Source organism: Empidonax traillii, unplaced genomic scaffold, assembly GCF_003031625.1.
Source record: "Empidonax traillii isolate 1590-97213 ecotype Southwest subspecies unplaced genomic scaffold, ASM303162v1 scaffold808:size486820, whole genome shotgun sequence".
Classification (NCBI taxonomy): domain Eukaryota; kingdom Metazoa; phylum Chordata; class Aves; order Passeriformes; family Tyrannidae; genus Empidonax; species Empidonax traillii.
The window spans coordinates 205,370-231,170 of record NW_020956001.1 but is presented as its reverse complement, the minus strand read 5'-3'; the positions used below and the strand labels follow the sequence as shown (position 1 = coordinate 231,170).

At 52.8% G+C, this 25,801-nt stretch overlaps 2 protein-coding genes across 2 annotated transcripts in view; both read left to right on the top strand.

The window, feature by feature from the left end:
- The first annotated feature begins 4,739 nt into the window (after window positions 1-4,739).
- Window positions 4,740-8,086, top strand: VSX1 (visual system homeobox 1). The gene is made up of 5 exons (XM_027901730.1): window positions 4,740-5,109; window positions 5,462-5,540; window positions 5,768-5,891; window positions 6,806-6,986; window positions 7,601-8,086. Exons 1-5 carry the CDS (start codon window positions 4,740-4,742, stop codon window positions 7,864-7,866), a joined length of 1,020 nt encoding a protein of 339 aa, XP_027757531.1. The 3' UTR covers window positions 7,867-8,086.
- Window positions 8,087-12,028: 3,942 nt separating this feature from the next.
- The window catches only part of PEX6 (peroxisomal biogenesis factor 6), a 24,364-nt gene continuing 10,591 nt past the window's right edge, over window positions 12,029-25,801 (top strand). Inside the window, exons 1-13 of the mRNA XM_027901734.1 lie at window positions 12,029-12,886; window positions 12,963-13,123; window positions 13,852-13,935; window positions 14,991-15,093; window positions 15,289-15,425; window positions 15,510-15,621; window positions 20,045-20,253; window positions 20,841-21,033; window positions 21,412-21,488; window positions 21,595-21,727; window positions 24,039-24,244; window positions 24,337-24,398; window positions 24,840-24,948. Coding sequence (XP_027757535.1) covers window positions 12,029-12,886; window positions 12,963-13,123; window positions 13,852-13,935; window positions 14,991-15,093; window positions 15,289-15,425; window positions 15,510-15,621; window positions 20,045-20,253; window positions 20,841-21,033; window positions 21,412-21,488; window positions 21,595-21,727; window positions 24,039-24,244; window positions 24,337-24,398; window positions 24,840-24,948 — 2,444 coding nt within the window. The remainder of the gene's footprint in view (window positions 12,887-12,962; window positions 13,124-13,851; window positions 13,936-14,990; window positions 15,094-15,288; window positions 15,426-15,509; window positions 15,622-20,044; window positions 20,254-20,840; window positions 21,034-21,411; window positions 21,489-21,594; window positions 21,728-24,038; window positions 24,245-24,336; window positions 24,399-24,839; window positions 24,949-25,801) is intronic.

The following is a 25,801-nucleotide window of genomic DNA, read 5'->3' as shown; positions in this document are numbered from 1 at the left end:
ACTCCATCATTTGGGAAGTTTCATTTCCAGGGCACGGAGCAGAGTGGGACAATGTCTACCCCTCTTTTGGGAGATGCTGATTTAATGAATGTGGCAGCTATTGTGTGTGCTTGGGAGCCTCCCAGACGTTTTTCTTCTGCTGATATTTTCTTTTCTTTTCTGCTTTAATGAGTGTTTCAATAATTGACTTGATGATTTCTGTTTAATTAGCACATTTTGTAGGAATGATCAAAAAATAATAAGATAAAGTAATCAGACAAGCATAGTGCGGAGGAATAATAGCTCCTTTGTGGGGCTAATTGGAGTGGACAGTCCATCGGCTAGTTTGGGGCTCCTCACAGTTGGATATTCCCAGCCTAGCTGTGCCTTGTGCCCAGAGATTCCAAGCACCCATATAGACAGCTTTAGTAGTCATTTCAATTAGCTTTAATGAGCTGTGAATGAGCACCAAGGAGAACCGAGTCTGGACCTGACCTGTTTTGCCACTGCCCAGATTTTGTGTAAGGCTGTGGAAGCAAACAGAGTTTGCCCAAGACCTATGGCAGGTGCACGGCCCTTGGTACCACCAGGAAGAGCATCTCCAGAGAGGGCTGTGTCCCAGCTCACACATCCTGTACAGGACAAGAGGGAGTTGCCCACAGGGATGTGAGATGGGCAGGTAAATGGTACTAGAAAGCAACAAGTGTGGAGGAAGCAAGAGGAGTGAAAGCAAAAAGTACCAGCTGAAGGAGCAGCCAGAAATCAGAGCTACAGCTGTTGTGCCTGCTCTATCCTGGTTTCTTCCTGAACACTCTGTCACTCCTGTTCCCATACATACAGAAGGGTTTACGCCTCTGGGACAAGTGGTAGTCTCCTCCCTAGGAGCAGGAACATGACTCCTGGAGATACATGGGGTGAGCTGTCCTTGCTCACCAACCGCCTGTTGTACCTTCAGTTGAGGTTGGAGGTGTAGCACCTTGATGGCCATTTGTTTGCCCCGTACTGGTTAGGAATTAATTAGGAGATGGGCTCTAGGCTGCTGTGACAGCTGTCTGCGTGCGGCACTTCCCAGCAGTTTGATTAAATCTGCGACACTCCAGATGTGAGCGCCCTGTGCATTGGCACATGGTTTGCTCTTAAACTCCACTTAAACTGTGACTGCTCTTCTGGTTTTAATCAAAGGCAAATGCCTTAAGACAGAAATCTGTGCGGAGGAATTAATAGGGATGTCTCTGGGGCATGCAGAGTGGGACATGGAAAGGGATCCCCCGTGCCAAATTAAGGCTGAAAACACACTTGCAGTAAGCTTGGCTGGCAATGCTACACAGAACTAAGCAGGTGGTGTGAATGGCCAGCTGTGGCTGTGCTCACCCTGCAAACCTTTTGCTTCACCCACATTAAATTGAGCTAGAAATGAAGCACTTCTCACAGCCCAGCAGTGCAGCGAGCACAGGTTTCCTCATTCATTTCACCTGTCTGTGCTGCCTGCCCTGCAAATCTGCATCACTCCAAAATGGAGGATACTTGGCAATTATGTGTGTCTACTCCTAACTGGCCAGAAGTGCACACACAATCCAGCACTCAGCCCTGGCAGCAGCCTGAGGAAAGTCTCATTGCCCACATTTCAAGGAGGAAGCTCACCTGTAACTCAGAGGTGGGGATTTAATCTTGCAAAATACAGACATGACCGGCTGCAAGACACCTAACTTTGCTGCCTTCACCCCTAACTATGGGCTGTTTCTCAGTTCCTTTTCATCCATGTGTCAGAGGCAACATTTTCACATCATCCCCATATACCCAGCAGGACACAGAGGAGGTGGAATGAAAGCCCTTTCCCTTCTGTTCATGCTTATCAAGGCTCCCACCCCTTCCAAACTGCCTCTGTTACCATTAGCTGGCTGCTTACCCTGCTGTGCTCCACTTCTGGGCCACCCTACACCCCTGCAAGGTCTGTCATGGCCACCAGCAGGCTGGCTGAGCTTGCCCTACACAGCAGGCACCCAAGGGCTGTGGCTTCAACATCATCCCTGGGGGTTAGGCTCCAACCTACTCCCGTGCTGGTTTACCAGGAGCTGATGCAGGTGAGTGGTATGGAGCTGGCAGGAAGCACCGGGCTGTGACTACTGGTGCAGGTCCAATGGACAAGTGTGCAGCAAGAGCTGGGCTTTTGGAGATGGGTTCTCCAGCCAGCCTGGAGCACGGGAGCCTTCTCCACCCCAAGCTGCCTGAAACTGTCAGATGGTCTTTTATTATTGACCTGATTCATATCTAAACCAGGGAGGTGAAAGCTGTCTTATCCCATTACTAATCCCCTAAACCAGACCCTTCAATACCTTTTCCTTGCTACCACCACCCCCCCATCGCTACAGCAGGTGGTTGCAGTGCCACATCCTTCTGGGGCTTTCCCTGAGCTTCATATCCCTGCAAAGACAAGGACTCATAAAAACCCACCAACCGCTGGCTCAGGAGCCATCCTCAGCTGAGGAGGGTCTGCCAGAATGTTGCAAGGACTTGCAAGGCTTGTTCCTCCTGTGTGAGGGGGGCAGATTCAGGCACCTATCCCACCACATGTGGCATCCATCCCCTAGGGTGATACAGGTCATAGCAGGTGTCTGACATGGTGGTGGAGTGGCCACAGGGAGGAGGGGATTGTTCAGGGACTGTCCCTCCTCTCTGTGTGCCTGGTACTGCAGGGTGCAGCAGGGATCAGAGGGCAGGGGATGGGGGTGTAGCATCAGCTGCAGGTACCACACACCCCTGGGACATGAGACTGCATCAGGGACGGGTGTTGTGGCCTTGGGCTGCTCTGGTAGAGGCCCGTGGAGATTTTGGGTGCTGGAGAACCCTCGGGCTGTCGGGCCGGCTGGCACAGGCACCCTGCCCACAGGCAAACCCCAGGGAAATTAGAGCAAGGGGCGATGTTTGATGTTCTGCTCTTTAAGAGATTAATAATCTTTCGGCGTCGGAGAATCAGCTGAAAATCTTCCCTGGAAAATAATGAGCAGAGAAACATTTACTGATTAGTCTAATCCCAGCTAATCCTATCTGATGAGCATATATCAAGATATCCTTTAACTGATTTATTGTCCAAAGGACCAGTGGAGATGCCCCTCTTCACCATGGCTGGGGGAGCCAGTAATGGCAGCAGGCGTGTCCCCCCACCCCATCCCACAGCCCTGTCCCAGGAGCTGGTGCATCACCATCCCCCGGGGCACAGCCCTGGTCACCCTCCGCCCCAGGCAGCAGCGCCATATCCAGGCCACCTCGCCAGCGCCGGGAGATTTAATCGCTATTTCCATCTCAGCATCTATCGGCTTTCTCTTGGGTTTGAGCTTTTATGTTTCATAAACTGATTAGGAGCAATTATACGTGCTTTATCCCCAAACTTTCCAAATGCCTAGGCCATATGCATATTTAAGGCTTCATCATCTCTCCCAACAGCTCAGCCTCCATGTAAACTGCTGAAATCAAGCTGATTCTGGGACAACATAAAAAATTAGGGTTTTAACCACTAATATCTGCTCGAACAGGAAATTTGTTGTGGGTGGTGGCCGGATTATGGCTTCTAATTACTGCGGCAGATCCTCCCTGCCTAGCAGTGAAAGTCTCCTATTCCAGCAAAACTGAAGCAAAACCACTCTGGAGAAGTGAAGGTGCCCAAGGGGACCCCGGGGTGCTCTGTGCCTGGGCAGGGGGCAGCCCTGGGTGGCACTGCCCCAAGCGTCCTGAGCACGTGGGGACCCCGAACTGGTGGGTTTGGAAGTGTGACCACCCCACACCTCCCATTCCCCGCACACATTTGCCTTTCTTTGGTGCCAAGCATGATGGTCCAGAGGGTCCCCCCCGCCAGCCCCCAGCGCCGGCCACGGCAATTATCCTAAATGAAAGTTATTGTTCTACTAATCCCGGGAACAGCTTGCGAGGGGAGATTTGGGTCTTTCTTTAATAATGCAAAGTTAATGCAGAGTCCCCTCGTAATTATCTTTATCAGAAGGACCCTCAGTTAATCTGACCATCCAACGAAGGCCTGGATCAGGCAGCCCATGTAAGCCGGTTGTAAATCATTTCCATCAACAGATGAAGGGAAGGGGAAAAAAAAATTGCAGCCCAGGTGCAAGAATCTGGGAGCAAAAGGGAGCACAGAGGCCAGGCACCTCGAGGTGGCCCTTGCCCTGGTGACAAGGCACCTGGGGTCGTGGAGGGTCCTGCCCCATAACCCCTGGCTCTTCTCATCCCCGTCTTTGGGGTGTTGAGCCCGGTGGAATGTCCCATCTGGGAAGTGGGACTGAAGGGTCATGGCGTGGGGTGGGGGTACTGGGGGCAGCAGTGCCCAGCCGTGGAAGATGGGATATGGGGACATAGGGACATAGCAGGGGATCCCTGGAAGAAGACCGGGGGAGGGAACCCATGGGAATGTGAGGGGGATTTATGTGTGACCGGGCCGGCGCTCGACAGGCCCTGAGGGGCGTCCCGGGGAGGGACTGAAAGGGACCGCAGGGGACCCGGCAAGGGGATGGTGAGGACCAAGGGGCGGGGGCCGAGGGGAGCGGAGGGAGTGGACGGCGGGAGGGGAAGACGGGGGGTCGGGGGAGGGGCGCAGGGCCTGTGCGGGCGGGGAGGGGGCTGGGGCCGTTAATCCGGGGATTGGGAGCGCCCCCCCGCCGGCCCGGGGTGTGATTGGAGCCGGGGCCGGCGGCGGGACGATAAAAAGGGCGGCGGACAGCCGTGCCCGCTCCGGACCGGGCTAGGTGGCGGCGGCGATGCCGGGCCGAGCGGAGCCGTCGGGGGGACGCGCGGCGGCGGGGCCGGTGGCCGTGCCCGTACCGGTGGCACCCGGGGCGGCGGCGCGGCCGGGAGGAGCAGGACTGCGGTCCAAGGGCTTCGCCATCACCGACCTGCTGGGGCTGGAAGCCGAGCTGCAGCCTCCCCCCGGGCCCACTCCCGCTGCCACCGCCAGTGGCTACGAGGGCGGCGGGGCGCTGGGGCTGGGGCTGGGGCTGCTGTGTGGCCTGGGGGGGCCGGGCGCCCCGTGCCTGCTGCCCGCCCCTCTGCCGCTTCTGCCCGCCCGCGGTCCCCGCCCGCCCCCCGGGCCGCCTCCTGCCGCCCGCCGCCACAAGGAGAACATCTCCGGTGAGCGGGAGCGGGGTCGGGGTCGGGGGTGGCCGCTCAGGCGCGCAAGGGGACCCGCGTCCGGAGCCACTGCCGGGGCTGTCTTGCACTGCGGCCGCAGCCAGCATCCTCCCGCGGGTCCGCGGTCGGCTCCCATGCTCCCCGTCCCGGCCCTCCGGCAAGGATGGGCTCCCACCCCCTGCCCCGGGATGGCATCACCGGTGTGGCGCCCCGGTCTCGGCTGTGGGAAGGGACTCCTCCCTGCCCCGGGCCCGCTCCCTGCGGCCGTCTGGAACCGTGTTTGGGGAGCTGGGTTTGGTCCCTTCGCTCTCGACGGGAACGTGACTCTTCCCCTCCCGCATGCTGCTGCCAGATGAGGACAGCCTGTCTGGGGACGCCAGCGACATGAAGATGTCCACCTCCCAGATCAAGAGGAAGAAACGCCGGCACAGGTAGAGCCCGGGAGCTCGGCTGTCCCTGTTCTCACCTCTCTGCTGCCATCCTCCCGCTGTTCCTGTGATGCTGGGGCGGTGGGTATCCCCAAGGGAGGAAAAAGGAGGGCTGCAGCAGAGGTGCAGGGAGGATTTTCTGGAGGAAAACCTTAGCGGGGGGGGGGGGCGCTGTCAGCCCCACTGCTTGCATCTGGACTGTGTCACTGGATGCTCTCTCCCCTCGGCAGGACGGTGTTCACAGCTCACCAGCTGGAGGAGCTGGAGAAGGCTTTCAATGAAGCGCACTACCCTGACGTCTATGCCCGGGAGATGCTGGCCATGAAGACAGAGTTGCCGGAGGACAGGATACAGGTAGGTGGCAGCGATGGTCCTCTCTGTCCCGTGGAGTCTGCGGGCTGTCAGTGCCTGGCTGTCTCTTCTGCTCTGTGGCAGTGAGTGCAGGTGGTAGAATGTGGTGGCAATGAAATGCTGGAGGGCGCCTGCGGGGGCAGCTCAGCTTCCGCCCACTGGCACAGAACAGCCTCCAAATGGACATACAGAACCAGGAGACTGAGCTGGCCCCAGCAGCTGCTCACTGCTGCCAGCTTGGCTCTGTTCTCCCACTCAGGCAGGAGCTGAGAGCAATTCAGGAGCTGCTGGGCCAAGCTGTGTCCCACTAACTTGCTCACTAGCTTGTCTCTTTGAGGGACATAGGGCATTTTAGGGCCTGATCCTGCTCCACTGTGGAGCAGCTTGTTGGCTTAAGAACAGGATGGTGTTCTGGGCAGCAGTTCAGTTATATCTGCACCCCTCAAGCCTTCAAACACAGGAAGGGGTTATGGAGAGGGACCTGAGCACCCTCTGTCATCACTGGTCACTACATTATGGAGTCCTTTTCCTGAAGAGGTTGGTGTTCCGTGGATGAGACAGAGAGGCCCTGCGGGTAGGGGTAGTATAGGGTGACTTTGGCTGGAATCACCCTCCTGCGTCACGATCAGCTTCATGTTAACATGTGCTCCCTCTCCCCCCCTTCCTCCCCTCTCTGACACCCACGTGTGTGCCCTCCCTCACACCCCTCCCCATACACCACCCTGGCTGCCCTCCCGGTGACGCCTGCGTGTCCGCACCCTGCGGTCACACCCAAACCCCTCCATGCACCTCCACGGCTGCCCTTTTGCCCTGGATGCACAATCCCCTGTGCCCAATGGGCCCTGGACACCCTGCCACGGGGACTGTCTCCTCCCCATTCCCACCCCTCCGTGCTCTCCTGGCTATTACCCCTGAAGGTTTGGTTTCAGAACCGAAGAGCCAAGTGGCGGAAGCGGGAGAAGTGCTGGGGCCGGAGCAGCGTGATGGCCGAGTACGGCCTCTACGGGGCCATGGTGAGGCATTCCATCCCTCTGCCTGAGTCCATCATCAACTCTGCCAAGAGCGGGCTGGTGGGATCCTGTGCCCCGTGGCTGCTGGGTGAGTGGGACCTTGGGGCTGAGGGGGTCAGGGTGCAGCTGCAGAGTAAACAGCCCTTCTTCTTTCATATGGCTGTTCTTGCCTTTTCCCAGGAAAGAATGGGGTCTTGATCCTGAGCTGTATGCAGGCTGCCAAGTGTTCTGGGTTTTCCGCTACCTCTGTGCAAAGAGCAGCTAGGAAAACCTTTTAGTGCTGTGTCAGACAGGTGCCTGCATGTGGCTGGGTATCGCTTTGTAGTGCTAGCAGGCAGCGTGGGAGTTGCAAGATGTCTAAGAAGTCATCCTTCCTCCCCCCCAAACTGAAGATAATGTTAATGCTACCTTAGAGCTACCCTCTGCTCATACACAGTCAAAACCAGGGATGAGCCATTACACCACCTCTTTCCTTGTACTGCAAGGGGAGTATGGACTAATTTTGCCACAAGCCATTCTCTCGGGCTGCAGAGAGCAGGTGGAAGGGCTCTGGGTCAGGAAAGGCTGGTAGCTAGAGAGAGTTTTCCTTAGAATGCAAGTGAGAACTGAAGGGAGCAGCAGGAGTGCAGGAGGTGATGATGAGCAGTCCCAGGCAGAAATAAGCAACCAGCACCCTTGCCTTTGCTCTCTCCCGTCTGGTAGGCATGCACAAAAAATCCATGGAGGTAAGCAGGAAGGCAGAGAGCCAAGAGAAGCTGGCAGATGGCTGGCGAACGGAGCAGGAGGAGGAGGAACTCAAAGAGAAGCAGGCCAGTTCCCAGAAGGGCTCCGACAAGCTTGGCCCTGCAAAAGACTCAGAGGACACAGCCATCGACCTCTCCAGGACAGCCAAGCATGAGAAGAGGGGTGTACTGAGGCAGTGCATCAACGGGACACCCCCCCCAGAGCAGAACGACAGGGACCACTGAGCTTGGGCTGCCCTGGAGGAGGCCAGACTTCACAGGATCCTAGTGAGATAATATTTATTCATTTATTGATATATATATTTTTTTCTTAAATAATGGAACTTCTATCTGAATTCAGGGCATTTTAAAACTGAGCACACACATCCCCCTGTCCCCTCACTTTCAAGCTGTTCACTTCTCAGCAGAGCCAGGGTGGAAGGTGGGAGAAGTGTCCTGGCAGTGTGAAAACGGGACCACACTGTGGTCAGCATGGACTGCTGCTGGGGAAGAGCCACCCTTTCCTTCTGGGCTGTGACCACTTCCCCGGCTAGCCAGGAGCACAAAGAGGAGCAACGCAATGGGAGTCGCTCCCTCCTCCAACACGCAGGTGCAAAGACGGTGCAGGAGTTTACAGATGTCTTCTTCAAGCACAGCGCCCACGTGCAAGTCCCTCCACGTTGAACATGCAATTCTTCCACCTCGAGGATAAGCAGGGTTTTTAAACACTGTAGGGTTCATCCTCAAGCCGGTGTAACCTGAGGAAGTATAAACACTCAGGTTTATATTTGCTGAGGATCTGGCCTGCCAATGCAGCCTTATCACTGGATTTACACTGTGTAGCTTCCTTAACTCATATTTGGGAGAAGGGGGTAAAGATATTTTTGTTTATGCAATGATTTTGTACACTCTTGAATGTTACCTGCAGCACTATGCATAATAGAACAAATCTTTTTGAAAAGCAAGCCATAGTACCCCAGAGCAATTAAACAATTTTGTGAATTGTCAGAAGAAGATATTTTGTAATTGTCTGTAAAAAATGTTAATGTCAGAGCTGTTTCTTGGTTGCCCTATATTGTGTCTAAAAGCACTTTAGTGATCTGGATTTTTGAATGTGGCTCTTCCTGTATTGTCCACCATTTATTTATTACACATCCATAAATAAAATTGTGGTGTATCTTTGGTTTTCATTCTCTACATTGCAATTTATACCTTCCTTTGGCACATCTTGTGGCAGTTGCTGAACTGGCCCGTGCACACTCCGTGACAGCTCTCCTGGAACACCTCCAGTTTCGTCTGCCAGCCAAAACATAACGGAAAATTATCAAAAGGTTTTATTAAAATCTGAGTAATTCCAATTTGGAAAGTTTCCTAATACAGCTCAGGGTGTGTGGCCATGTAATGATGCTATCACCTGTTCCTGCCTCTGCTGCTGGGCCTGGCTCCCTGCACACAAGCTGTGCTGCACAGGGGGAGAGTGGAGGGACGATTAGGGGGAGAGTGGAGGGACAATTGCTGGGAAGAGCCGAGCAATAAGTGGCATGTGCAGATTTCCCACCTTTACCCTCCGCTGCTTATCCAGACCTTACCAGGGGTAACATATTCACGGCAAACACAGGCTTTTGCTTTGCAGTGAAAAAAATGTTTGCTGGGGGGGCTGTGGAGAGCAGAGTTCAGGAAAGGACCAGCCAGGGCTTATTGCAGCAGCAATTAGGCTCACCGAGAGCCGAGACTTAACACATTGGAGGCCTAATCCTGCCTGAGCAGCATCTGCAAACCTTTTATTTGGGCTGTGCCATGCTGGCACTGGATGCTTGCAATTTTTTTTGTTTTTTTTTTTTTTTCTCTGCCTGCATGCAGATGGTCTGGCTCTTCGCCTTGTGCTGGGTCCAGTGCAGTGCTGTGAGAGCAAGCATGTCACCACCACAACTGCTACAAGGGGAGATACTACAGTTACAGCCCTGTGCGGGAGGCAGACAACTCTCCTGGTAGTGCCTTGTAGGCTCCCAGCTCTCACCACACCACATGCTATGAAAGAGGAGCCAAGGGGAGAGCCACTGGCCCAAGGCACTTTTTCATGTGCTGGGAAGTAACTGGGGGGGTGCACATGCTGGTGGATGGATGACAGTGACTGCCCAGGCTCAGTTCCTGGTGGCAAGGCAATCCTCAGGACAATCCTTGGAGTAGGCAGTCACTTGCCTCTTAGCTGCCTGTGCTAAACCTGGCAGGGAAGTGCTCCATATGTCATTGTGGTTGGAGTTGCAACAGGAGTAGGGCAGCATATTCTTGTTGCTGTTGTTTCAGATTTGATCCATCCTGGGGTTAGTGGCAGCCAAACCCAGCCACGGCTCTTGCCAGTGCTGGTTCAGGCCTGGCCCAGTCATGACAGTGCAACAGAAGAAACCCTGATTTAAGGCAGTGGCTGCCACTTGCACATATCTCCACTGCTGCAGTGGAGTTGCATATACGAGACCCAGGAGCTGTCTTGGTGACCACATCAGGGCCTGGCTGCCATGAGCATCCCTCTGTGAGGGGCCCTGGGTGTCCCTCAGCCACAAGTGCTGGGCTTGTTCAGGTGGGAGATCCTTTCCATGTGGCTCAGGCAAGAGGAGTCAGTAAATTCAAAGCCAGTGTTCAGAAGCCAGAGCTGCTACAGCTTCACCTCAGTTCATCTGGGCTGCCACCTGCCCTGGCACATGCAGATTTTTTCAGTACTAGCCAGGGACTTACAGGATTGCCAAACCAATCATGGAAGAAGGAATGAAGAAAGGGCAAAAGAAATAAAATGCTACAATTTGGCATCTCTTGGCTTGGAAGCTGACTGTCAGGCATGCACGTCTGGGGGTTGCAAGAAGGTGTCTCCTTGATGGGCCCAGAACAGAGAAGGCTGCAGGGCTACCTTTGCGGAAGCATCTTCACGGTGCCATTTCTTAGAAATATTCATTTCGAACCGGCATTTTGTTTTTGCCGATCCTCTCAAGTCGCTGGCTGGATTTTCAGGGAGGTTAGGGAGTGAGTACGAACGTTTTGCAAGCGCTCCCTCGTGTGGAGAGGGGCGATGGGACAGGGCGAGCGGCCCAGGAACGGGGGGAAAGGCGGGCTGGAGCCTTAGAGGCAACTGAAAGCTTCACTTCTTCCCCTTATTCCCACAGACCCCTGTCTAGCTGTGAGGCGACACGCACGGGGTGTCTGGATGCGCAATTAAAGAATCCTATAGGGTTTGTGTTTCTATACTCACGTTTTGTATCACCAGCAGACACATTGTATAACGAGCAGCGTCTTACCCAGAGCAAGCTGGGTTCTGGCTGAGGCCACAAGCACTGATCAGAGGCTCTGACTTTCTCCAGATACAGGCCAGCTGTGTCCTGCGATGTATCAGGCACAGCATCACTAGCTGGTCAAAGGAGGTGACTGTCCTGTTCTACTCTGCACTAATGTGGCCTCACCTCGAGGGCTGTACGCAGTTTTGGTCACCACAATACAGGAAAGATATTAAAACCCAAAGGAGGGCTACGAAGATGGTGAAAGTTCTAGAGAGGAAGACATAAGAGGAAGGCTGAGGTCACTTGGTCTGTTCAGCCTGAAGATGAGGAGAGTGAGGAGACACCTCATAGCAGTCTACAGTTTCCTAACAAGGGAAAGCGGAGGGACAGGCACTGATCTTTTCTCTGTGGGTGACCAGTGACAGGACCTGAGGGAATGGTTGTGAAGCTGTGTCAGGGGAGGTTTAGATTGGATATCAGAAAGAGGTTTTTCACCCAGAGGGTGATCGGGTGCTGAAACAGGTTTCCCAGGGAAGTGGTCACAGTACCAAGCCTGAGAGAGTTCAAGTGTTTGGACAATGCTCTCAGGCATTTTCTGCAATTGCTGGGGTTGTCCTGTGCACAGGAAGAAGTTGGACTTTCATGGTCTTGATGCGTCCCTTCCAACTCAGGATATTCTAAGTCTATGATTTCCAAGATTAGTTCAGCACTAGCACCAATACAAGTGCATTCTTCTAAGCCAAAGGCACGTATTCAGCCCACAACATCTCACTGGCGAGGCACCCTGCTCTGCCCTGAGTGCCAGTTCCCTCCGACTCCACACTCTGTTGCTGTGAGACTTACGGGAACAGGGAGTTGCGGAGCAGCAAAAGCCTCGCCGGCCTTTTTGGCCCCATTCCCGCTTTTTCCCACCTCTCGCAGCCTGCGGCTGCAGACCTGCTGGAGCCTGGGGAGGACCGGGCCAGCGTCACGGAGTGTCGCTGTCGCCGGCGCGGTTCGGAGAAGGTGAACGAGCGCAGCCGCTCGGGCGCGCTGCACCGTCCCAGCCGCCGGGGCCGCTCTGCGCCGCCGCTCTGTGGCCTCGGCGGGGCGGACGGCCGTCGAGCTCCGCCCCGGCCCGCCCCCGGCTCCGTGCCCGCGGCGCGATGGCGGTGGCGGTGCTGCGGCCGCTGGACGCGCCGCCGGCCGAGCTGGCCCCGGCCACGGCGCTGCTGCTGGCGCCGCCGGGGCTGTGCGCGGCGCTGCGCGGGCGGGGCGGTTCGCTGGTGCTGGCGGTGCGGCCGGCGGGGCGCGGCGGGGCGCAGCCCGTGCTGCTGAGCGCCGTGGCGCTGGAGGCGGGCGGGCGGCGCGGCGCGGAGCTGTGGCTGCGCGGGGCGCTGCTGCGGCGGCTGGGGCTGGCGCCGGGCCGGCGGGTGGCCGTGTGGCCCGTGCGGCGCCCACCGGCGCTCGCCTGGGTGCTGCTGGGGGCGGCGGGGCGGGCGGGGCGGCCGGCGGGCGGCGCGGTGCTGGCGCGGCGGGGTGAGGCGCTGCCGGGGCCGGGCCCGGGGCCGGGCCCGCTGGTGCTGGAGGCGCGCCCGGCCCTCCAGGGGTTGCTGGGCAGCGGGACGCGAACCGCCCTCGCTCCCCCGCCGCCGCCCGCCCCGCCGGGCACCGCCCGCGGCCGGGCCCCCGCCGCGCCGCCCCTCGTGTCCCGCTTCGCCGCCGCCGCCGCCGGCCCGAGGCTGCGGGCCGTGCCCGGCGGGGCGGGCGGCGGCGGCGGGGCCGAGGTGTGGGTGAGCCGGCGCGGGCTGCTGGCGCTGGGGCTGTTCCAGGGCGAGTGGGTGCGGGTGGGCGCCGAGGGGGCGGCCCGCGAGCACCTGGCGGCGCTGCTGGCCCGGCCGCCGCCCTGGGAGTACCCGCGGGCCGCCCGCCGCTGCCCGGCCGACGGTGCCGCGCTGCTGCATCCCGCCCTGGCCTTCAACCTGGGCTGCGACCCTGCTGCTGCCGCCCACCTCCGCCTGCAGGTGAGCCGGGGCCGGGCACCCCAGGGAGCGCGCCGGCGGCAGCGGGGGCTCACGCTGCGCCCCATCCCCTCTGCAGAGGTACGAACGAACCGGCGCGGCAGATGGGAAGGGCAGTCGGTCTGTGCTTTCCGTGCCCCCTTTCGCCAAAGAGCTGCACCTAGAGATCATCTGCTCGCCGACCTACTGCGCCCAGGGAAGTTATAACCGCGTGCTCTACAGGCACTTCGAAACGCCCCGGTGAGCTGCGTGGGGCAGACAAGTGTCTGCTCATGGGGCATACTCATGAGATACACTCTCGCTGTTTGTTTGTGGCACCCAGATCTGTGACACACACTGATGATGTGCATCATCAGCATCTTCAGTGCAGGTGCTGTGTAGTTTTAGAATATCACCTTGAATTATTTTCTCAAGAGTGTGTTCCACTTGCATGCAACACCTCTTGTCCTGTCCTTAGGAAATCATCTTCAAGTATCCTTCTCATGATCTGCCATCCAGTGCCAAGGGCTTGCAAGTGCTGCCCACAAACCTCCATTCTAGGCCATGTTTGTAATCTTGGTTCTCAGCTTTGAATGAAGTTGAGTAGTCAGGAAACTGGATATGTTGCCATATTCTCTTCTGACACCTGCACGTGAGCATCTTTCATTTGGCTGTCAGGGCTATCTGTTGGAATTATACCCATCTGTTCCATGGATAAGGAGGGTGTTTTGTCTGGATGAGGCACTCTAAGGATGTTCATCTATAGTATTCCCAGAAAGCTCCCCTTAGTAATCTGGGTATGCCTGCTCTCATCCGGTGCATGCCAAATCTTTCAGTGGCTACTGATAGCTTTATTTACAGGCAAGGAGTGAGTAGGTATGAATTGGTGCATTCTTTTCTGTAGAAACATATGTGATACAGGGCAGGGAAGACACACAACCAGAAGGATTTACTCTCTTTCACCAGTGAAACAGTGGTTTTTTTTGTAGGCTGGCCCAAGAGGGAGACATCCTATGTGTTCCAACATTTGGAAATGTTGAATTTATAGAAGCAAATGCAGACAAGTTCCTAAGGTAGGTGTCAACAAACTGTGGCTCTACTACATGGTACCAGAAGAGCAAAGATACTTTTCCAGTATTGACTCTCTTGAGACAGTTTATTCCGTTCTGATCTGTCCCTGGAGTTTAGTGTTTATCTGTGCCTTAATTTACAGGGAAGAGGGAAGTGGTTTTGTTGGATTATGGAGGGCCGCAGCTAAGAGGGAAGCCTCTGTTAGCTCACTCTAATAGTCATGAAGGGAAGAAAGGAGAAAAAGAGGCAGAGAAACGGATGGGATAAAGGATGAAGAAGAAGGGGTGGCCTGAGGACAGTCAGTGCCACATAAAGAAAGCAAAGTGGAAGCTGGGCAAACATCAAAATGTGAATATAAGCCCTTAGAGTTCATGTTGGAATAACTGTCTGTTTGCCACCAATTCTGCCTTTATTGGTTTTGCTCATGTGGCTTTGAAATGGTTCTGTGCTAAATGGGAGAAGGTTGCCTTTGTATCAGAGTAGAGGTGCTCAAAGTGACGTTTGGCCGATGTTAATGTGCTTCAGCTGTGTCCCTGAGGGAACTAGCACAGGTAACTGAGGTGTGCAGTGCAAGGAATTGCCTTGGACCATTTGTGCAGGATACACCAGAGACATTTTGCAATACTACTTGGCACCAGTCCAGGGCAGGATGCTTGTAAGCCTCTCATGGTTTTTGGGTGAGTCCTAGACTGCGGCCTGCAGAGAAGACTTTTATAAGCTGTAAGGTTTTATAAGCTGCAGATGAATCTGTGGAGTTGTGATGAAGAAAATCATGGCAGAAAAGCGAATGTCTTGAGCTCTTAGGTAGATGAAATAAGGTTAGTACAGCTGTATTTGTGCACTGAAGCCACCAGCAGAGGCTGTAATTGTTGACAGTACTGTTGGTCTATCTGGTCATATCTCAGCAGGATCCGTAAGGGATCCTTGCGGGTTCTGTGAGAAGGGCAGAGTATCTCTGCTCACCTGTTCTTTTCAGCTGCCTACTTCTTGACAACTGTACTGTTCCTGCCTTCAAGATCTTCATTCAGCAATTTAGACTGCTTGTTTTTTCCCTTAGGTGGCCAGAGCTTTATTTCAAAGTGAAGAAGATTTTAGGTACGGTGGAAGGCGAGCAGTCTGAGGGTTACCTGGTGGACACCCAGAACACTTCTCTTTATCTGGTAAGACATCAGTAGAGAGCAGAGAGGGTGTACAGGAGATATGAGGCTGACACTGCACTATGGATGATGAATGTACCTGTGGAGGCTTGTGTCTCCTGCCATTGAAAAATGACATTTCAGGACAGACTTTGTCAATTGGTAACCTTTTTTTACTTGGGTGATGTTCCACAGAGTGCTATTTTTCCTTTCTCACAGGTGGGTTCAACAAACAGCGCTGTCCCATCTGCCCCAGCCTATAACAGCCATGAGTTTTGGAGCAGTTTGTCTCCTGCTGGACTTTCTGATGTTGTGAAGCAGCTCTGTGATGCTCTTCGTCCTCACCTAAACAGTCGGTGCGTTAGAATTCCTTCTAATGAGCCCTGGAAGAGGTGGGACTCTGCTCCCTGGTCACTGGGAAAACTCCCTGTCTGTTACAGGGTCAGTGCTCTGAACAGTGTCACCAGCGTTCTCCTCTCGGGGCCAAGCGGCAGCGGGAAACTGATGGCTGTCAGAGCTGCGTGTAGCTGCCTCAACCTCCACGTCTTCAAGGTAGTTCCTCCTGTGGCCTGCTGATGAGTGGATTTACAACATACAAAGAATTACGGAAATGTTCTTTAAGTCAGACATGCCAACACGCTTGCTGCAGCCATGGCACGAGCCTACCCAGGAGCTGCTTTCATGCGTACACGCAGACAAAAGGAGTCTGAGTATGCTGAGCTTAGCAGCTCAAGCATAAGCATGAAGAGATGTTTCCTCTGGAGTGTACCCTGCAGCGCTCTGGAATCAGTAATTTAGAGATTTCTTTGTCCAGGGCGTGCATTTGTGCCTCTCTTCACTGACTGTTGCTATTACTGCTGTCAGGCTGATGTACTTTACAAGTACTGCCACACGCAGGTGTGTTTCAGCGGACTGATGTCCTGTCATTTGACAGGGCATTGAGTTGAAATTGTACCCTAGTGGGTGGCAGGAACTAAAATATATTGAGATTGGAGAACTGGAATTGAATTAGAGATGTGATGAGAGCAGGAATTGCAGTGGCATTGGGTGTTTGTTTTCAACTGTTCCTGCATAGATTGGGCAAACTGAATGTTAGAAAGTCAGGCACAGATGGTGCTGAGATCTTTTTTTATCTGGGTGGGAAGGCTAGAAAAGAAAAGCAACCATTGGTAAGGGCAGCCCTTGGTTTCATGTCAGCATGTGTGCCAGACCTGGTTCAAAATCTCTCAGCCTGTACAAGAGCTGCCCTGTAACTGTTCACTCTGACCATCCTCCCCCCACCCCTGCCAAGACCAAAAAAGCCCCCAAACTTTCCATAGCAATGCTTGGCTTCTGAAAGGGGAATGGCATCAAAATGAGGGTTCTTTAGAAAGAAAGAAAGAATGAGACAAGAAGAGTAACGAGGCTGGTGAAGCGACGTGAGCACGAGTCCTATGAGGAGAGGCTGAGGGAACTGGGGTTGTTTAGTCTGGAGAAGAGGAGGCTCAGGGGTGACCTCATCACTCTCTACAACTACCTGAGAGGAGGTTGTAGCCACATGGGGGTCGGTCTCTTCTCCCAGGCAATCAGCAGCAGGACAAGAGGGCACAGGCTTAAGCTCTGCCAGGGGAGGTTTAGGTTGGATATTAGAAAGAAGTTCTTTACAGAGAGAGCGATCAGGCATTGGAATGGCCTGCCCAGAGAGGTGGTGGATTCACCGTCCCTGAAGGTTTTTAAGACGAGGCTGGATGTGGCACTGACTGCCACGATCTAGTAATCACAGTGGGGTTGGATCAAGGGTTTGACTTGATGATCTCGGAGATCTCTTCCAACCCGGTTAATTCTGTGATTCTATGATTCTATGAATGTTGTGTCTGCTGTGGAGGTACATGAGGGACACTGTGCCACAGCACAAGGCCACTGCATAGATTGTATTGAGATGGCCCTGAGAAAAATGAATGGAAGACAAAACACGAATAGCAGGGAAAGGGCAGTTGCTGAAAACGAGGCATTCTTCAAGGGGCACAAACCTGCAGCTGGTTAGATTAAAAGATCAAGTTAGCACACTCTGAGATGACTTCACTACTTGTGAAGAATATATGTAGTTTTTGCAACAAGAAGTCCTGTCCTGTAAACCTTCAGAAAGTTGAAGGTACTACCAAGCACGTGGGGAAGGTAACTTGACTAACACAGTCTACCTAGGTTTTGAAAATGCTCTTTGGGAAATTGAGGAGTGGTGGGATCTGAGTGAAGGTCCTGATGTGGATAAAGTACTGTTAAAGGTTGGGAGCGGGATGGGAGTATTTGGTGAGTGTTCACAATCAGAAGCAGAGCTCTGCAGGCATCTGCACTGAGAGGTCAGAAATAATCTGGGAAAGGAGGTGAACAGTGATGTGATGGTTTGTTGGTAACTAAGTTATTAACAAGTTATTAAAGCTAAGAGAAAAGGGAGATAGACTGTCCTTGGATTAGACGAGAACTTTAAAGAGACAAAATGAGTGAGCAGTGAAGTGGCAGTTAAAATTCCCTGTAGTTGGTTTTATATGGAAAATTATATATTTCAAGCTGACTGTCAATATCAAGAATTTGGGTTTGTGTAAATGGCTTAATGAAAACTTGTGCTCTCCTCTCCATATATGTCAAAAATCATACCACATTTTAGGAAACAAACTCAAGAGTAGGTGCTGTGCTGATCTGTATCTTGCCACAGCTTGAGTATCGTGCACAGTTCTGATGTCCCCATTCACAAAAGCATAAAACTGAACTGGAAAAATCCAGAGAAAGACACTGCAGAAGATCAGGGATCTACACCAGTTTCTGTGTGGTGAAAAGCTGAATAAGCCTTCAGCTTGAAAAATAAAGAAAGAGGTTTTTTACAAGATCTTGAGTAGTCAGCAGAGAGTGGAAAGTATTCACTTTTCTCTGTGCTAGCATGAGGCCTAGGGCTGTCAGATGAACTTAGTGGGAACAGGCAAGCTGAAGGAGATAGTTCTTTGTGTAAGTAAGAGTAATTGGAGGAGAAATCTACTGTTACAAAACCACATCTGGCTGGAAAAATCCCTTTTGGTGGGAATGGTAGGTGCCTGGAAGAGTACTTAGGGGAGAGATTATATGTGATCTTGTTCTTAAGCAGCCTCATGTGGTGATGCTTGGAGACAAAATAGTGGGCTCAGTGGACTCTTGATCTGAACCAGCCCTTCCCATACCCTTACAGCTGTGGCTGTACTGGGTAAGCTCCATGACCAAAATGAAATCTAGCTCCTGTCTCTGTCCAGCACTGGAAATTCTAGGAACCAAGACGTGTTAAAAATGCTATTTTCCTTCTGCACACCTCTTTTGTTCACTCTGACAGTCTGGGAATATCTCACAAGTGCTTTAATTTCCTTGAATCTGTAGCGTTACTTTTGCAAAAGTAAGAGGACTGGAAGTCCCATGGTGACTTTTCTAGGAGATTTCTGAAATGATATGGAAGAGGAGGAAAGGTGGAAAGAATAGAGTTGGAAGATCCATTTTTTTGTGGAAGGAAATTGTAGGCTTGCTCCTTTCTTTGGTGAGTAGTTTTAGAGTAAACTCATAGAAAACAAGCTAAGCACTTTGAATTTTTGAGTTTTCTTCTATATAGAAGTTAGATCCTGTTAAGTTGACATTACTCTTTTCCTGTTCTTTTCTATCCAAGTAAAGCTGTAACAGTTGGTCAGTGGAGGAGGTGGATACAGCCTTGGCCTGCTGCTCTGCAGCTCACCTGGACATGATTCTTATTGGTGCTGAGCTCTGACTTTTCTGTAGATGTGCCGTAGCTCTTGGGATCCAGTACAAGATTGCAGAGATCTCACAGTACCTTCAGATCCATGTTTAGGATGTGTTTGGGAGCACTTTGTCACTGCCCTGTCCTGTCAGAATGGCCTCAGGTTCTAGTGGGATGTGTGTGCAAGGCAACAACTCTGGTTTTGGCATGTGTGCTGCTTTAAAAGACTAACACACTATTGAAGCTAGAGGTATTTGCTGTCCATTTTATTCTCCTATCCCAGCTTTTATGCTCTCCCCTCCCTTTCTCACTGACTGCAATGCTTATGCTACCATTCTACCTGCTCTTAGCTTTCTCTGACTGTTCTGTCTGCTGTCCTACCAGGACACAGTAATTCTTCCCCACTCTAATCTGTACCACTTGTTGATAGCAGTTTTTTGTCCTTTCCCTCTGCCTTTCTCTACTTGCACACAGATACTGCTGCCATGAGGCCTGCACAACCCTAATTCCTGGGTTTTTTCTATAGTATGTGGAGCACAGGAGTTCCTCTGCTCTGTGTCCCTGTCCTTACCCTTTATGTCTGCTCTTGAGCTGTTCTCCCTGCTCCAAGCATCCTTTCTGAGGATGAGGCTCAGGGAATCCCAGAGATGGTTTGGCTCTCCCTGCACAACCTTGGAGCACCAGGAGGCAGCATTGCCTGTTTCCAGCAGCATTCAGGCTACTGTTCAAGGCTTACCAGTCACCTCTCCCCTTGCATGACTTCACCAAGTGTTTGCTTTGTAAACAGTGTCTGGGCTTTAAGCCACCTATAATTTCCCCCTGCCACACACCCTCACCTTCTACCTTCCTCTTGCACTTTGAGCCTGTGCAGCACGTATTGAACAGTTTCCCGAGTCTCCTTCTCTGCTCTTTGCACTGTTCCTCCAAGACACCTTGTTCTCCCTGTCTTCCATAGCTCTCCCATCCCTTCCAGCTGAGGTTGCTGAGCTGTGACATCCACTGTATTGATTTCTCTGGTCCCTTTGCCTCACCTTTTTCAGATAAGACCCTTCTGTCCACCCCACCTCTTGCAGAGTCCTGAACATGTCTATTTTCAACATGACCTGAATGTCCCTCTGGGAAACATCACTTAGATCTCCTTTGACCTGTGAATTGCCCATGGAAGGCTTTGTGGCATTGAACATTGTCCTTGGTCCTCCAGCTGTCCGTGTTGCAACTCGTACATGCTGTGTTGTGTGGTCTGTCTCACAGGTCGATTGCGTGAGTTTGTGCAGTGATACCAGTGCAGCCACCGAAGAGAAAGTACAGATGGCCTTCACCCAGGCTCAGCAGTACCATCCGTGTGTGCTCCTGCTGAAAGACATCGAGGTGCTTGGCAGAGACCGAGATGGGCTGAGAGAGGATGCCAGGGTCATTGCTACTCTGAGGCAGCTGCTCCTGGACAGAGACCCAGCACTGAGGTGCGGAGCCTGCATGTTTGCTGTGGGCATCTGAGGTAGTTGTTTGCTTCTGCCATTCCTAGGGCAGCAGTCACTGTTACATCAAGGTAACTGATTGCTAACGTGTCCTGTTTTATTTTTAATCCAGTGGAGTCTCTCCCAGACTTGTTTTGTTTACTTCAGAGGTCCCTTGTTTTTCCAGCTTAATGGCAGAGGCAGTCAGGAAGCTTTGTTGTCTGAAGCTGGTTCCTGAGTTGTTCAGATGAGCAAACCATGTATGTTTGCTGTGAGACATGCCGAGGGTCTCAGGGACCCCAATAGGGAGCTGGATTCCAGGAGAGTGTCGAGGCTGATGACAAGTAGCAGGGTGGCAGACATCAGGTGATGAGATAAGCTGTCACTTGAAGGGCCTTGACTTGGAGACAGAGCTCACAAAGCAGTTCGAGGGCAAGCTGGAGGAGAGTGGCTGCAAGACACTTCAGCCAGTCTGTGTGTATTTCTTGGAAAAAGGCCTAGCCATTGGAGAGTGAGTTGGCATATGTGATAGCAGTGTAAGAGGGAAGCTCCCACAGAGCTGAGACCATACACTGTCCCCCTTTTCTCAACAGCCATCCTGTCCTGGTGATTGGCACAACCTGCAAGCCCCAGGATGTTCCTACAGACTTGCAGACTGCTTTCCTTCACGAGGTGAAAATTGAAGCCCCTTCAGAAGAGCAGAGGAGGTTGATGCTGAGCATGCTGACTGCTAGTCTGTCTCTGGGCAAAGAAGTGAGCCTATCCAAGCTGGCCCGCAGGACTGCCGTGAGTGAAACCACAGCAGCATGTGGAGATGGGCAGGCTGGGTGTGCTGGGCCAATCTCCCCCACTGGCCTTGGAGAAAGGGGCTAATTCCCACAGCCCAGGCAGCTTTTTCAGTGGTTAACCCTGGTCCTCAGACATCAGCTTTAAGTACGGATTTCTAGAGCCTAAGGACTCCACTCCATTTGCAGAGGTGCTGTCTGATGTTCAGCTCGGCTACAAGACAGAGCTAATAGGAAGAAAAGAAGCTAGAGACTTTAACCAGGGCACAGAGGTTAAAAAGAACATCTCTGCAAGGAATTTGTCCCCATACACCTTTTATGGCCTAGATGGAGCTGTGGTCAGGGACTGAACTGATGCTCTTTGTTTCCACATTCACAGGGCTTTGTGCTGGGAGATTTCTGTGCCCTGTTGTCCCACAGCAGCCGAGCTGCTTGTACCCGCATCCAAGCCTTGAGGTAGCACAGACAAGAGGGCAGGAGGTGGGGGAGGGCAGGGGCTGCAACCAGCCCAATAATGCCAGGAGTGGGGCAGAGCCCGAGTCCTTCCCTTTTCTCTTCTCAGTTTTCCAGGCGGACTGAGTGAAGAAGTGGAGAGAGATTTTTGCACTGCTGGGTTCCCAGTGCTTGAGGAGGATTTTAGTGTTGCGCTGGACCAGCTGCATGACACCCATTCACAGGCAGTGGGAGCCCCAAAGGTAGGATGCTGGGGCACAGGAAATGGGTTGGTTCTGCAGAAGCTGTTGGCTCAGGATGGCTGCGTGCTGGCATATTGCTTGCTGCTCTGTCCTTCCGTGTATTTCCCCAGCTTTGAATGGGAAACAGTCCCCTGTGGGCTTTCCCCCACTAGTGCTTTTGGCTCTTGGCTTTGAATTTGGCAGGGAAGCCCTTGCCATACTAATTGCAGCCCACTCAGTTGGCTGGTGCCGTAGGGGTTCTAGCTGTGCAGCTCAGCCTTTCAAGAGGCAAAGGCAGCTGCAGGCTGGCTGCCTTGCTGAGGCCTCCCCAGCCACCTGGCCTCTGGGAACAGAGAGGCTGTGGCACAGGCTGGTGAGGGAGTTTCTCCACATGTGTGAAAAGCCTTAGACTTGATCCCTGGCCTTGGATGTTGCTTTGTCTGGCATGGGCTTTTCTGACAGCCAAGCAGTTTTAAGAGTTTGGGGGTTTTTCAGGTAAAGCGACATGGAGAGTCTGAGAAAACCAGCTGAGTCAGCTTCTCAGGAGGGATGTGATTCAATTCTGGCAGCCTGGCACCCAGGGAAACAGCATTTGGGATGACTATTTTTGCTGGGTAATGTGGTATTAGGACCAAGCAAAGTGATCAGAACCTCTTTTCCACATCCACGAGTGCAAACTGAGCCCTGCACAGGACAGGAAACCTTGGCCTTGGAGCAGTTATTCTAACACCTTCCCCAACTGCCCACTTGCACTCTGCCCTAACAAGAAAATACCTTGCTGGTGTCATCATTCAGGAGCTACTCCTGCAGTTAAGTAAGGTATAAATTTACTAGAAACTGAAGTGAGCTCTGATTTGAGGTGTTTGCCAAGTTCGCTGTAAGACAAATAAACATAATTCACACAGCAGTGAGCTGTGTGAATGGGAGCTAATTTTGTTTGTATTTTACATTCCTTTATTGATTTCTTCATAATTGGTTGCAGTTCAGAAAGCCCATTAGCAGACCTGGATACTCTCAACATACATTGCCTTCAGTTCCCTGCTGGCATTTCCTAGTTATTCACACATTTGTTTGCAGTTAAAGCTTGAGCCTTCTAGAGGACACTGATCTAAACCTCCAGGTGCTAGCAGTGTCTGCAACATGTCCTAGACTTAAAATGTGCTCCCTTGAAAACAACCTTGCTGCAGTTTTCCAGCTATTGTGCTGATGTCTTTAGAGCTCTTTCTAGTGAGGCAGTATAAGCAAGAAAGCAGAGGACAGGGCAGCTCTTCATTCATTGGCACTGCAGAAGGAGTGCCTGTGACCTTTTGCTTTTAAAGGTTTTTTTTCTGGAAGTCTTTTTTTTGTTTGACCTGATTTTCCTGGTGGATTTCCTGGACAGCTAGAGAACTAGCATGAGATAACATAATCTCAAGTGGCAAAGGAAGGAGTTCGAAATTGGCTGAGTGGGCAAGAATTTTGCCCTATCTTATTTTTAAACTCCCCATTTGTGCTGGCACCTGTTCCCCACCCAGCCAGCAGCTGGTGGGAGGTGTTCTGGGGCTTTGCTTTCTCTGCATGTTCCCAGGAGAGCGGCTCTGACTCTCAGGAGGATGTCATGCAGACTGTGGCATTCCAGCCGTTTCTAAAGCTGTGAGCAGAGCAGCAGTATCCTCCAGGATTGTTTTGCTCAGCTCAAAATAACCAAAGTGGCATGGCTTACCCATCTCAGATTTGCTATCTTCTATTTGCCGTGACCCTTGCGTGTCTGCAGCTAACTCCATCCCTATCTATACATGGACTTTGTTCTTGCTTCCCCCCTTTCCAAAGCAGCGAGTGTTTTGTACACTGTCCTCCAGGATGTCTATCTCTCGCATCTTCATTTACATCACAGTGGTCCTGGCAGCCCAGATTCTGCCGCTCTGGAAGGTGTGAAGCCCTTGCACAGTCTCGTTGCCTTGGCAGTCAAGGTGCCCTGAACACAAGTAGCTCATAATTGCTAGGTCCAGGTTTCTTTTTTTTTTAAATGTTTTGTTCTTTCTTAATTTTTACCTTCCCTCATGCATCCCAAGGGCTGTCTGCAGCAGGACTGTCCTCCACAAAGCTGCAGGCAACCCTGCCGGATACTTTCCCTAGGGTATTTTTGCTGACAGATGAAATGAGGTGTGATGGAGGATTGGAGATGAGGCGCACGCTGCGAGTGCAGCATGGCTGGACATGTGTGCAGTTTGTTTTCCCTATTGCAAAGCTCAGAAGGGGGGAAATGTGGATGCTGGATACTGGGGCAACAGCAGCCCAGGCATGCTTGGGGCTCAGGAAGAGGTGCTGACAGAGATTCTCCCTCTCTTGGCAGATCCCCTCGGTGTCCTGGCAGGATGTTGGTGGGCTGCAAGAGGTGAAGAAGGAGATACTGGACACTATCCAGTTGCCCCTGGAGCACCCAGAGCTGCTGTCACTGGGTCTGTGCCGCTCTGGTCTGCTGCTGTATGGGCCTCCAGGGACAGGGAAAACCTTGCTGGCAAAAGCTGTGGCAACAACGTGCGCCATGACGTTCCTTAGGTGAAGAGTGGGAGTGAGTCACACAATGGGACTGACTTTTCCTGGCAGGGGATGGGCATCCTCTAACCGGCTCTCTCTTCTCTGTCCTGCAGCGTGAAAGGGCCAGAGCTCATCAACATGTATGTTGGGCAAAGCGAAGAGAATGTGCGCAATGGTAAGGATCTGCATCCTGCTTCTGCATGTGGGAAGACTGGGCTTTTCTGTAGTGCTGGAGGGGAGGAGGTAGTGCTTAAACCCCTTTTCTCAGCTCCCACCCACAGGTCTCAGCAAGGGCATCTACTCAGCTGTCTCCTACATCCAGTCCATTCCCTGCCTCGCTGCTGTTTGCCCTCCTGCTCTCTGCTCCTGTTGCTCTTGTCCCTGGTGTTCCCTATGGGACAGAAACCCCTCAGAGACACAGCTGAGCCTTGGGGCCCATCCTGCTGGGTGCTGCCTGTCCCCCTGAGCCACTCACGCAGAAGCAGTTGGTGTTGGTGGTGATAGAGTGGGCATCAGGTTTCCATCCACAACTCTTCCCTGCTGGGAGGGTAGCAGGTCCTATTGCTGTTGACTGCTCCTCCAAGTCTTTTTCACCTTTTGTGCTGTCTCCTTCCAGTGTTTGCCAGAGCCAGGGCAGCTGCTCCCTGCATTATCTTTTTTGATGAACTGGATTCCCTGGCCCCCAGTCGTGGGCGAAGTGGAGATTCAGGGGGTGTCATGGACAGGCAAGTGAGCATCATGTGTCCTTGGGAGAGCAGCATACCTGCCTCAGCTGCAGGGGATGCCTAAGTTTGCCCTGCAAGGCAGAGTCCATCCCATATCTCTTTCTCTGCTTTTTCCCCTCCCAGCTCCCTTAAGGGAGCATGGCCTTTCTCCTCTCTCTGAACATTGGTACTGCTGTTTGCATTGCCTTAGGTTCCCAATTGCCCAATCTTGTTGCGCAAACATTTGGTTAAGACAGTCTCCTCCATCTGCTTCTGTGGCTGCCAGGTGCTCCCTTTGGTCTCTCCACAGTCATCCTTCACACCCCTGCTGTGCTCTCCTCCTGTTAACTCCTGTTTCCATGCGGTGGGAAACCTTTCAGCTGCTTCTGTTAGAAGCAAAGTATATACCCAGAAACAGGGTTATTTCCCCCAAACCACTTCTGGTGAGCTGGTAGTCCCCATCCAGTCCTTCTCTTTGTCCATGAGGGGTTCTGCAGAATTTTCCAGTGACATCATATGCTCCTGTCATCCAGCTTCACACACACATACAACCGGCTCTGGAATGGACTGGGTATGGTGCTCATTGATCCCAGAACCTGGTGAAGATATCCCAGTGCCAGGAGGCCTGTGCAGCACTGGAATGCTGTGTTTGCCGGACCATCTTAAGCTCCATGGCTACAGAACTAGATCTGCAACATGTGCTGTTCGCTGGCCTGAGGATTACAAGTGTTCAAGGCCGGGTTGGATGAGGCCCTGAGCAACCTGGTCTAGTGCAAGGTGTCCCTGCCCTTGGTGGGGGGATTGGAAATAGTTGATCTTTAGGGTCCCTTCCAACCCAAACCATTCAGTGATTGACTGTTTGGCAGCATGGCTG